Source organism: Mobula hypostoma, chromosome 5 (assembly GCF_963921235.1).
Source record: "Mobula hypostoma chromosome 5, sMobHyp1.1, whole genome shotgun sequence".
NCBI classification, from domain to species: Eukaryota; Metazoa; Chordata; class Chondrichthyes; order Myliobatiformes; family Myliobatidae; genus Mobula; species Mobula hypostoma.
In genome coordinates, this window is record NC_086101.1 from 101,088,204 (window position 1) to 101,102,089 (window position 13,886).

Consider the following 13,886-nt stretch of genomic DNA (forward strand, 5'->3'; position numbering starts at 1 on the left):
GATACCTTTTTAACTATTTCCATGAAATTTCGGCTAATTGAGGCAGCCGTTTAATTTGGCCAAAATATACTGGTCCCGATACATCCTAATTAATCGGAATCCACTGTACTCCACTAAATTGTAAAACTAAATCATTATGCTCAGGTCCTGGAGACCGAACCAGCAACTTTCAGCATCAGAAACAATTGGATTGAACCACTAAAATAGTTGCTTACCTATCTGGAATCTATTTTCCTACCTTTCTTACAGAATGGACCATTGTAGGCAGAGTGACTACAGTTGCATAAATAGCCATTGTATTTCTCTATGCACCTTCCTCCATTATGACACAGGTTACCGTAACTGCTACAATGTCCCAGGCAGCCAGGCTTCACTCCAGGGGTAACTTTAGCTCTTTCTTCAAGATCAAGGGTGATCCCATTTAACCGTAAGGATCGAATGCATCCTAGGAAGCCCTTCTGTCTTGAGGCTGTTCCACCTGCAGAAAGATTATTGCAGAACAATAAACTCCTGTAACAGCAATAGAGTAATGATCAGGATGTGGGATGGAATGGAAAATGTGTTTCTTATTTTTGGTGCTATAAATTTTGTTAGCAAAATTACCTAACCTCAATGTACAAAATATCTTCAGCTCAAATGATGTTTTAGATTGCTATAATTTCCAGTGAAAAGAAATACAAAATAATTCATATCAGTGCATAAATTTAGTTCTACACATCTCAACAGATTTCTGCTAGGAGGAAACACATGTAAATATTTAGTTTTTTCAAAGTATAAATCAAAGTTTTATACTTTGAATGGTACATAAAATGTGACCAATTAACTAAATTTCAACCCCATTCATTGGCATATTTAAGACAGCTATGTTTTTTGAATAGTATTTAAATAATGGATGAGTTTTGGGACAAATTATGAATGTTGACAGGATGTGAGGAGTTGAAAGATGTCATTGCTGTGAGCACTTTCAATTATTCTCTTCACATTTACTTTCCTGTTTTTTATTAACTGAACTATTCTTGCCTCATGGAATGACAAGGTGGTCTAAGCTGTTCAAGAGAACAATAAGGAGAATGCATGGTTTTTCAATAATGACGTAGTGGAAGTTTTAGGTTGATGCAAAGTGGAGCAAATCTGCTGCCTTGACCAAATTTTGGCTCCAGGATAATTTAATTTTTGAGAAACATTTCAAAAAGGCTATTTTGCACTTCTCAGTTCAAAAGAGTGAAAGGTAGAGAAGAACGTGCCACCATGCTCAGGAACAGCTTCTAATCTGCTCTTATAAGACTATTGATGGTTCCTTAGTACAATAAAATGGACTCCTTTGACTTCACAATCTACCTAATTATGGCCTTTCACCTTAATTACAATAAGACCATAAAACCATGACATTAGAGCAGAATTAGGCCACTTGGCCCATTGAGTCTGCTCTGCCATTCAGTCATGGCCTGGCCTCAACAGCTGCCTGTGGTAACATATTCAACAAACTTGCCACCATCTAGCTAAAGAAATTTCTCCATATCTCTGTTTAGAATGGATGCCCCTCTACCCTGGGGCTGTGCCACCTTGTCCTAGACTCCCCCACAATGGGAAACATCCTTTCCACATCTACTCTGTCCAGGCATTTCAGCATTCAAAAGGTTTCAATGAGATCCCCCCTCATGCTCCTAAATTCCAGCGAGTACAGACCCAGAGCCATCAAATGTTCATTGTATAATAACCCTTTCATTCCCGGAATCATTCTTGTGAGCCTCCCCTGCACCCTCTCCAAAGACTACCTGCACTACATTCTGTTGTAACTGTAATACTTTATTCTGCATTGTTATTGTTTTTCACTTATATACAGTAACCTTAATGTACTAATGCAAAGAAATGATTTGTATAGATGGCAATGCAATCAAAACTTGTCATTGTATCCAATAGATGCGACCGTAATAAACCAAATTACAATTGGGGTAGTTAATTGATGAATAGTAGCCCCTTGAAGTTAATCAATGGAGGAAAGAGTACAGGATCAGCACTGTATTCATTGATGTTGTATTGAAACAGGCAACACAACAGCGTAGTGATTAGTGTAATACTTTACAGCATCAGCTGTAAGATTGAGGTCCAATTCTTGTGCTGTCTGTAAAGAGTTTATACATTCTCCTCATGGATGCATGGGTTTTCTCCAGGTGCTCTGGTTTCCTCTCACATTCCAAGGATTATGGGTTGGGGTGAGTAAGTTGTGGGCATTCTATGTTGGTGCCAGAAGCATGGCGACACTCCCAGCACATTGCAGACTATGTTGGTCATTGACACAAACAACACATTTCACTGTACGTTCTGATATACATGTGACAAATAAAGCTAATCTCTTAATCTTTGCAAGAAGATGGGAATGGGGAATGTTAAGGATCTCAAAAAATGGACAGATGAGTTGGGTAATCTGGTGCTGAACATAACTAACTGGGATAAGGCAATATCCATGGAGGTAGAGGCATTTTTGATGTTTAGTATTCAAGATTCTTCAACATGTAATATTGAGCTATGCATCTTTTATTTGAGAATGCCTCACCTGCTCGTAAAACCCCGAGAAGTGACAATAGAGATGTATGGGATCATGGTGGATAACTAATCAGCTTGTTCCTAAATGTCTAATCCTCATGAGACTCAATGCAATCCCAGCTTTTCTGGTAAGATGGGATGAGCTTGGATGCAGTTGCTGTTCGGGTCCAATCAAGGGTGAATTTGTTGGTATTGTATGTCTTTTTTATGATCACATCACTGCTGGATACTAAGAACATCATATACTGCAGGTTCCCTCCATCAGCGAATTGCTCAATGGCGGTGGAGCTGGATTTATTGTGTATCATTGTGCCGGGAAAATGCACTGTCCAACAAACAGACTGAGTGATTGTCTTGGACATTTTTCTTGTGATTGCAAGACCCTGCTGGACCTTGCATACTGCAGCTCCAGTTCACTGATTCATTGCAGAGACTGACAGTGGGGAAGCTGCTTTGCTTTGGTTATAGTGAGGACCAGGGCTATGCCGTGGGTAGCCTGCTGCAGTTGCCCAGGGGTGGAGATGCCGGAGGCCATCTGTGAGTGAGCAGGGGCCTCTGTAAGATTTTTGGAATCCATACTGGGTTGGAGTTTGGCCCTTCCTATTGATGCTGCTCTCCAGTGTTTGCTCGATATTGCTCTCTGGTGTTTGCTCGGTGCTGCTCTCCAGTGTTCAGTCAGTGCTGCACTCCAGTGCTTGCTTGGCGCTGCTCTCCAGTATTCGCGCGATGCTGCCCTCCCGTGTTCACGCGATGCTGCTCTCCGGTGTTCGCTCGGTGCTGCCCTCTGGTGTTCACTCCGTGTTGCCCTCCGGTGTTCACTCGGTGCTGCTTTCCCGTGTTCGCTCGGTGCTGCTCTCCTGTATTCGCTCGGTGCTGCTCTCCAGTTTTCGCTCGATGGAAGAACAAGCTGGACCAGAAGAACTTACCATCAATCTACAGTCAAGCCATGCAGGGATTTGGGTTTTTTTTTGTGTCTGCTTTACTGAAATCAAAACCATATGCGCTATTTGTGCTAAGTGCTATGTGCTGTGTGCTGTGTGCTGTTGGTTATATGCTTTGCACCTTAGCCCCAGAGGAACACTGATTCATTTAGCTATATTAATGTATGGTTGAATGATAATTAAACCTAAACTTCAATTTTAAGTATGAGTCTCTGTCTGATTTCCCTGTGCTTCTCTATCTACTCAACAGGTTTCCATGGTAGTTGTTCGTGGGTGTAATGTGAGCACTGCCCTAAAAAGCCAACCCTAATAACATGAGGAACAACAGAGACAGTAAGAATAGATGCCTGGAAATATCCAGTTTGTGGTGCTACTTCATGGATCTGTAGAAGTGGAGCATCCTGCATGGCCACAACAAAGAACAAATTTATTGACAAAATTGTTGTAATTAACTTTTTATCACTACAGGTCCCAAAACAAATCTTCAACATCATTATCTTGAGGTGCACAGAATTGTGTCAGCAAATGGATGAATGAAAAACTGAAGACCTATTTAAGCACAGACACAGAGATAAAGAAATTTAAGGTGCTATCAGTTTGATATTAGTCAATGGCTGTGCTTCATAGGAAACTTTCAGAATTTGGATCTACTGTGAGGGGATCCAGGAGTGCCCCTATTAACTGTATGAAGAGCGACAGAGAGAGTCATTTATCATTGATGGTTTGTTTGGAAAAGAGAGAGAGATGAAGATTGACGGTTGGACTGTCACGGGAGGTAACTTTGGACTTTTACTTTGGAGATAAAAACTAAGCAGCTCGAAGGTTGCTATGGTGACCAACAGGATATTATTGATGTTGCTTCCAAGGACTTGTTGCCTGCTAGCATTCCTTTACAGACAAAGGAAGGAGGGACTCTTTGAATGACAGGTGATGCTCAGCCTAGTGAGATAAATAGGAGTTCAGATGGTACAGACCTCAGATACATGACAGGGACACTGAATGAGCATTGTTGTGCCCGCAGAGAAAGTGGGTTTTGGAGGATTGATCCAGCGGATTGATCCAAGCGCTCTGCCAGTGAAAATTCAAAGGCAAGATCGGTGGGGAGTTGTCCATGTGTCCAACCCTGGCCTGGGTAGACAGCTCAACCACATCAAAGTACGGTCCCCTTTGTTGTTAAAGTCGCAGTCGGTGATTTGTGAAGGATTTCGGAGGACGACGAGGAAATCGACGGCAACAGCTCACCTGAAGACTCGACTTGCTCTCTCTGCATCACTATTCAACTAAATACCACGAACTGAACTGAACTGAGCTTTACTCAACATCGTAAGGCTATCTTTTTACCCCTAGACTTAAAGAAGCTTGGTTTTCTCATACATATTTTTCCACACTTACTGATTTACTTACTTATATATATAACTCTTGCTAACCTGATTGAGTTATCTTCACTGAGTTTACTTTATTGTATAGTTATTAATAAATATTAATAGTTTATAGCAATACTAGACTCCAAAGTGGTTTCTATTTCTGCTGGTTCTTTATTCCCGTCACGGGGTTCGTGACACTATCAACAAACAGAATTTTGGAACTGCAGTACAGGTTGTAGCTGTTACATTACATCATTTGTACAAGCAATTATAGATAACAACTTGTCCTGTATTTCTTTTTTAAGTGCCATTACATATCTTACGGCTATCAAAACCCTTCTTGCTGATGAGGAGGAATTCCTTTAGCCAGAGGATAGTAAATCTGTGGAATTCATTGCCATGGATGGCTGTGGAGGCCAAGTCATTGGGTGTATTTAATGCACAGGTTTAATTATCAACAGTTATAGGGAGAAAGCAGGAGAATGGGGTTGAAGAGGGATAATAAATCAGCCATGATTGGATAGCACAGCAGACCTCATGAGCCGAATGGACAAATTCTCCTATATCTTATGATCTTTGCTATTGAGCAAGTTCAGCAAGAAGTTTCATGTTCAATAGCAGTATTTATATCTTAAAGAAAGGAAAGCACATTTCACCTTCTATCATTCATACATGATAATCTTTATAGATATACCCTTTATATACCCTAACCCTAATCCTAAGAAAGACAATAAAAGTGTACTACTAAAGCGCAGCACTTAATGCTCTCCAGCATGGATACTACATTTGATGGCCTCTTGCAGTAGGGAAATATACTTCAAGCATATTGCAACAATCTTCTTCTATAAAGCATTTGTAGCCAGTCTTTATTTTTGCATTGACCTTGCAAATAGCTATAGATGTACAGATTGAAAGCATTTTGATTAGTTGCATCACAGCCTGAAGTGGAGCCTCCAATGCTCAGGATCATAAGAGGCTGCAGAGTGTTTTAGACCCAGTCAGTTTCATCATGTGTATAACCTTTCCCACCAACCACAACATTTTTAAGAGGGGTAGTGCCTCAAGAAGGCAGCACCCATCATTAAAGACACTTAACATACCAGACCTACCATCTTCCACTGGGGAGAAGGTTCAGGAGCCTGAAGACCCACACTCTTTGTTTTAAGAACAGCTGCTTCTCATTCACCGTGAGATTTCTAAGTGGTCCATGAACCTAAGAACACTACTTCATTATTTCTCTTTTGCACTAATTATTGATTTTGTAATTTTTCTGTTGTGCTCTACACAGTTGCCATAAGAGAACAGATGTCAGTGAGAATATACCTGATTATAATACCTTAAATAGGCTTGCAAATGAACTTACATAAGTAAGTACATCATTACAAATAAACATTTTTTATTCTTTTGCCAATCTTTGTTCCATGGATTCTGTGGTTCTACTGACATTGAGGACCACTACCAATGCATCTTTTGTTATTGCGCTAGGAGCCATTGGTCCACCAGACAATAGAGTAGAAATTTGGCGTTCGCATTAAGTTTGTGAATTTTACCACACAGGCTATTTCTTCATCCAAATGCAGTGCCTTAAGAGCCCCACAGAGAAACCATACAGTGATGTTTTAATGTTGATATGATGTATCCACTTAAGTTGAACAAACTGGAAATGTACCATGATGAATAACATCAAATACGCAAGTCTATTTTGAACAATGGAGCAATTTCAGGTTTCTTTGACAGTCAAGACAATTACTATGCCAAAGTTCCACAATCTAGGCAAATAATTGAGTGGTGTTTGAATAGTACACCATGAATCACACAAACATAAAACCTATTTAGGCAGTGTTTTTTTAAGGGAATAAAGGAAATATTTAAGTAGCTATGAAGTTAAAAATTTCAATTATAGTGAGCACTCACTTGTTGGAGAGCGAACGCAAGGTTTAAAAAGAACCTGGGACCTTTCAAGACCTTTCATTGGCTGCAATGATAAACGATCTATTAGGCACTCAGCAAAGACCAATAAAAAGAAGTGAGGTTATGTAGAATGGCTGTAGTGTGAGTGGACCAGTGTTAGTGGGTTCAGGCATTGGCGAGAACAGATAGAGGCTCTTAGAGCAACACATTTGTAAAGAGATCACAGACTGTTGTAAGAAAGGTAAGATTGTTATAGAAGGTGATTTTACCTTTCCCCATATTTCCACACCTTGGGAATCCCATACTGTAAAAGGACTAGATGGTAAAGAGTTTGTTAAAGATTCCTTAATCATTATGTAGAAATCCCAACAAAAGAGTGTGCGATACTGGATCTGCTATTAGGGAATGAGACAGGACAGCTGACAGAAGTTTGTGTAAGGGAACACTTTGCGTCCAGTGACCACAATGCCGTTAGTTTCAAAGTAAATATGCAAAGAGATAGCTCTGATCTGCATGTTGAGATTCTAAATTGGACAAAAGCCAATTTTGATGGTATTAGAAATGATAGAAACATAGAAACATAGAAAACCTGCAGCACAATACAGGCCCTTCGGCCCACGAAGCTGTGCCAAACAGGTCCTTACCTTTAAAATTACCTGGGGTTACCCATAGCTCTCTATTTTTCCAAGCTCCATGTACCTATCCAGGAGTCTCTTAAAAGACCTTATCATATCCGCCTCCACCACCGTCACTGGCAGCCCAATCCATGCACTCGCCACTCTCTGTGTAAAAAAACTTACCCCTGACATCTCCTCTGCACCTACTTCCAAGCACCTGAAAACTGTGTCCTCTAGTGTTAGCCATTTCAGCCCTGGGAAAAAGCCTCTGACTATCCACACATCAATGACTCTCATCATCTTATACACCTCTATCAGGTCACCTCTCATCCTCCGTCACCCCAAGGAGAAAAGGCCGAGTTCATTCAAGCTATTCTCATAAGGAATGCTCCCCAATCCAGGCAACATCCTTGTATATCTCCACTGCACCCTTTCTACGGTTTCCTCACTGTAGTGAGGCGACCAGAACTGAGCACAGTACTCCAAGTGGTATCTGACCTGGGTCCTATATAGCTTCCTTTTCTTTTATGACGAAATTCCTATGCTCTCATTCCTATTCAGCATTCCATTACCCTTGCTTGTCTTTTCTCCTTACACTGGTCCTGAGCTTTGATCAGCTTGTCATTACATGACTCCCGCTTGTCAGATCTGAACTTGCCTGATAACACAGATGCTCCCAAATAACTCTCTGAGCTCCTGTCTGTTAATGTTATATTTTACCTTCCCCCAATTTAGTATTTTGCCACAAGGCACGTTCTTTTACCCTATCCAGAACTACCTTAAAATTTAAGGAGTTATAATCACTATTTTCAAATGCTCTCCCACTGCAAGACTAGTCACCTGGCCTGGCTCATTTTGTAAAAACAAGGTCAAGTATGGTCAAGCAACACACGTAAAAGTTGCTGGTGAACGCAGCAGACCAGGCGACATCTAAAGGAAGAGGTACAGCCGACGTTTCGGGTCCTGACGAAGGGTCTCAGCCTGAAACGTCGACTGTACCTCTTCCTATAGATGCTGCCTGGCCTGCTGGGTTCACCAGCAACTTTTATGTGTGGTGCTTGAAATTCCAGCATCTGCAGATTTCCTCGTGTTCAAGTATGGTCACTCTTGTTGGATTATCCACATACTGTTTCAAGAAACACTCTTAGATGCAATGAAGAAATTCTGACCCATCTAATACTCTTCTATAGGAAACTCTAGTCAATGTCGTGGATGTTAAAACAACCACTATGGCAACTTTATTCCTTTCACATCTTTCCACAGCCTATCTACATATTTTTATCTCTTGCTGGCTATTGGGAGCCCTATAGAGTGGCTGCATCTTGCTTATTTTCCTCTGTATTGCCTCTTTGATGAGACCTTCAGTTTGTCCTCAAACCTTATGAACCTTGTTTGCAAGCACAGAAATGCATATCTCATCTCCTTACAATCCATTCACTGTAGTTCTAATTTTTCTTGCCACTTTCTTAAGCAGAAGAGTCAGTAGTGCTGTAACTTGGCTGCCACTGCTTTACCCTCTGAGGCCATCCTTCCCAACAGGACATCTGTTTGAGAAATAGTTGCCCATAGGGGATTCCTGTACTCCCTGACTACATCTACAATCTGGTGGTCATCCGCTCACTTTCTACCTGTGTAGACAATAATCGTAGAGCGACCAGAACACTAAGCATGCTGCCCGCAGTGTCTTCAACAGTATAGATGTGATTCCATCTTCATTTGCAGTTGGAGCCACTTCTTTACCATCGTCCATAGGCACACTTGAAGTCTCCGATTTCTTACAAGTTGTCAGAGTTGCAACAGTCCATAGTTCTCCTGGATCACCAGGATCTTCACTTCACTTGAAGCATAACCTTTTGTATTCTAAAGTCATGAGCTTTACTGAGTGAATTAAAGAAATAAATATAAAAATATCAACCAGTTGCTGCCCCCGGGCTGCCATTCCTGTCAAGACTTCTTGTCCCCAGGCCGCCATTCCTGACGAGGCTCCCTGTCCCCGGGCTGCCATTCCTAACGATTCTTCCTGACCCCAGGTCGCCATGCCTGATGAGGCCCTCTGCCCCCGGCTGCTGTTCCTGTCAAGGCCCTCTGCCCCCAGGTCGCCATTGCTGATGAGGCTCCCTGCCCCTGGGCTACCATTCCTGACGAGACTCCCTGTCTCTGGGCTGCTGTTCCTGAAGAGGCTCCCTGTCCCTGGGTCGCCATTCCTGCCTAGACTCCCTGTCCCCGGGCTGCCATTCCTGTCAAGGCCCCCTGTTCCTGCACCACTGTTTCTACAGAGGCTCCAATGAAATTGATCTGGCAAATGTTGATAGGGACAGCCTGTTTTCTGTCAAAGGTGTACTTGGAAAGTGAGAGACCTTCAAAAATGAAATTTTGAGAGTACAATGCTTATATGCTCCTGTCAGAATAAAAGGCAAAGATAACAAACGTAGGAAAACTTGGTTTTCAAGAGATATTGAGGTTCTGTTTAAGAGAGAAAAGGAGGTGCTTAGCAGGTATAGGCAAGTAGGAACAAGCGAGATGTTTATGGAGTACAAAAAATGCGAGAGAACACTTAAGAAAGAAATCAGGAAGGCTAAAAGAAGGCCTGAAGTTGCCCTAGCAGACAAGTGAAGGAGAATCCTAAGGCATTCTACAGGTACGTTAAGAGCAAAAGAATTGCTAGGGACAAATTTGATCCTCTGGAAGACCGGAATGGTAATCCATGTGTGGAGTCAAAGATAACGGAGAGATCTTAGATGCATTCTTTGCATCTGCATTTACTTGGGAGACAGATACAGAGTCTATAGAAGTGAGGCAAAGCTGTGTCAACTTCATAGACCTTGTACAGAAAACAGAGGGGGAGGTGGTTGCTACCCTGAGGCAAATCAGGGTGGATGAATCACCAGGGCCTGACAAGATGTTCCCTTGGACCCTACAGGAGGCAAGTGCAGAAATTTCTGGGGCTCTAGCAGAGCTATTTAAAAACATCCTTGGTGACAGGAGGTACCAGAGGATTGGGGGAAAGCCAATGTTGTTCCACTGTTTAAAAAAGGCTCTAAACAGAATCCAGGAAATTATAGGCTGGAGAGCCTGACATCAGTAGTGGGAAAGTTATTGGAAGGTATTCTGAGGGACCGGATATATAAGTCCTTGGATAGACATGGACATAGAATTAATGATAGCCAGAATGGTTTTGTGCATGGCAGGTCATGTCTAAGCCATCTTATAGAGTTTTTCAACGAAGTTACTGGGAAAGTGGATGAAGGCATCGTCATGCAGTTTCTGAGAAGAAAATTTTCTCCTAATTTTCTAATTAAGAGCAAGTTCAAAAATCAGAGGCTCAAAGGACTTGGAGAGTCCTCAGATTAAACCTTAGGATTCTCTAAATCTTAACTTGCAGGTTGAGTCGGTGGAAAGGAAGGGAAATGCAATGTTAGTGTTCATTTCGAGAGGACTAGAGTATAAAAGCAAAGGTGTAATGCTAAGGTTTTATAAGGCATTGGACAAACCACACTTGAAGGATTGTGAGCAGATTTGGACATCCCTATTTAAGAAAATATGTGCTGGCCCTAGAGAAAGTCCAGTTGAGGGTAACGATAATGATTCCAGGAGTGAATGAGTTAATGTATGAGGTGTGTTTGATGGCTCTGGGCCTGTACTCGCTGGACATCAGAAGAATAAGGGGGGGATCTCACTGAAACCTATTGAATATTGAAAAGCCTAGTTAGAGTGATGTGGAGAGGATGTTTTTCTATAGTAGGGGAGTCCAGGGTCAGAGGGCATAGAGCAGAGAAACATCCATTTGGAACAGCAATGAGGAGGAATTTCTTTAGCCAGAGGGTGGTGAATCTGTGGAATTTATTGCCAAGAGTGGCTGTGGAGGAAAAGTTTGTTGGGTATATTTAAAGTGGAGGTTGATAGGATCTTGTTTAGTCAGGATGACAAACATTACGGGGAGAAGGCAGGAGAATGCACTTGAGAAGGATAATACATCAGCCTTAATGAAATGACAGAGCACACTCGATGGGCTCAATGGCCTAATTCTGATTCTATGTCTTAAGGTCTAAAAACAGGAAAATCAAAATCCAGCTTTCACATGCAATATTCCGACAATTCTGCAATTTGAAGTTCTGAGGAAGTGCCTCATGTCAAAGATGTCATCTTTAAAAAGAGACGCAAGGTAAGGTACTGTTTGCATGGACCTATTTGTAGTTGAACAGAGCAGGTCTCCTAAACCAGGCCAATAATTATTCCTTAGTGATCGGATTAATTTATCTAGTCACCCTCCTGTCAGGTTTAAATGATGTATTCACTTGGAACCACTGATACCTTGGGAAAACAGCCAACAACATCAAAGAGCTCTCCCACCCAGTCTCACTCTCTCTTCCCCTTGAAGAAGAGGCAAATACTTGAGAACACATAACAACAGGCTTACTAATAGCTTCTAGCTGACTGATAAATGTCTCTTGAGTGATGGAGATGAACCTCTTCATACTCTTGCACTTTATTTTTTGGCCTACAGTGCACTTTCCCTGTAACTGTATACTTTATTCTGCACTCTGTTATTGTTTTCCTTCTTTATCTGGAGCTGCAGCTCGATGACCTTCAGCTTGTTAGGGAAGGTGAAGCAGTGACAGACAGGAACTACAATGAAGTAGTCACCCCAAGACGACAGGAGACAGATAAGTGGGTGACTGTCAGGAGAGGGAAGGGCGAATGACAGATAGTGGAGAGCACTCCTGTGGCCGTCCCCCTCTACAATAAGTACTCCATTTTGAGTACTGTTACGGGGGAGGGGGGTCTACCGGGGGGGAAGCAACAGTGGCCATGCCTCTGGCACTGAGTCTGGCTCTGTGGCTCAGAAGGGTAGGGAACTGAAGAGGATGGCAGCTGTGATAGGGGACTCCATAGATAGGGATACAGATAGGCAAATCTGTGGACTCGAAACGGAAACACAGATTGTAGTTTGTCTCCCTGCTGCCAGAGTCCGCAATGTTTCTGAATGCATCCACAATATCCTGAAAAGTGAGGGTGAGGAGCGAGAAATCATGGTACATATTGGCACCAATGACATAGGTAGGAAAAGGGAGGAGATCCTGAAAAAAAGAATACAGTGAGTTAAGAAGGAAGCTGTGAAGCAGGATCTCGGATAATAATTTTGGAATTACTGCCTATGCCACTTGACAGTGAGGATAGGAATAGAATGAGGTGGTGGATAAATGTGTGGCTGAATAATTGGAGAGGGGCAGAGATTCAGATTTCTGGATCATTGGGACCTCTTCTGGAGCAGGTGGGACCTAGACAAAAGTGACAGGATGCACTTGAGTCTGAGGGGGACCAAAATCCTTGTGGACAGGTTTGCTAGAGCTGTTGGGAGTGGTTTAAAATAACATGGCGGGGGATGGGAACCAGTAAGATAAAGCTGAGGATGAGCCAGCAGCTTTACAAGTAGGTGATGGGTGTAACATGAATGTAAGGAAAGACAAGCCAATGACTCGGTACAAATGCAGACAGAGCAAAGAACTAAATTATGCTACAGGAGCAAAATTCAAAAGGGCAAAGAATGCAGGTCTGAAGGTGTTGCATTTAAATGCATGGAGCATTCGGAATAAGTTGGATGAACTCGTGGTGCAATTAGAGATTGGTCAGTATGATGTTGTGAGCATCACTGAGTCATGGCTGAAAGAAGGCCATAGTTGGGAGCTTAGTATCAAAGGATATAGCCTGTATTGAGAAAACAGGCAGGAAGGCATAGGTGGTGGGGTGGCTCTGTTGGTAAGAGATGGAATTGCATCTTTAGAAAGAGTGACATAGGATGTTGAATCTTTATGGGTGGAGTTAAGAAACTGCAAAAGAAAAAACAGCATTTTGGGAATCGTATACTGTATAGGCCTCCAAATAGTAGCCAAGATGCGGAGTTGCAATTGCAAAGGAAGCTGGAAAGGGCATGTAATAAAGATAATGATACAATTGTAATGTGAGACTTCAATGTGCAAGGGGATTGGGAAAATCAGGATGGCGTCAGATCGCAAGAGAGGTAACTTGTTGAATGCTTTTTAGAGCAGTTTGTGCTTCAGCTACTAGGGGACAGATTATCTTAGATTGGGTGTTGTGTAATAACCCAGATTCTACTAGTCAGCTTAACATAAAAGAACCCTTAGGAGGTAGTGATCATAATATGATTGAATTCAAGCTGCAATTTGAGAGGGAGAAGCATAATTCACACGTATCAGTATCACAATGGAATAACGGGAATTACAGAGGCATAAAAGAGGAGCTTGCCCAGGTGGACTGAAGGAGAATACTGGCAGGGACGTCAGCAGATCAGAGATGGCTGATGTTTCTGGGAATAGTTCACAAAGTGCAGGATAGATATGTCCCATAGAAGAAGGCGGGGTAGGCAACTGTAGCTGACAAGGGAAGCTAAGGACTGCATAAAAGCCTAGGTAGGAAAGGGCATGTAATGTAGCAAAAGTGAGTGGGAAGCTGGATGATTGGGAAGTTTTTAAAATCCAGTAAAAGGCAAC

The 13,886-nt window shown here is 42.2% G+C and overlaps 1 protein-coding gene across 1 annotated transcript in view; it reads right to left on the reverse strand.

The window, feature by feature from the left end:
- LOC134346871 (contactin-associated protein-like 5) overlaps positions 1 to 13,886 on the reverse strand; it is a 1,673,098-nt gene that overhangs the window by 447,958 nt on the left and 1,211,254 nt on the right. Inside the window, exon 18 of the mRNA XM_063048676.1 lies at positions 239 to 478. Coding sequence (XP_062904746.1) covers positions 239 to 478 — 240 coding nt within the window. The remainder of the gene's footprint in view (positions 1 to 238; positions 479 to 13,886) is intronic.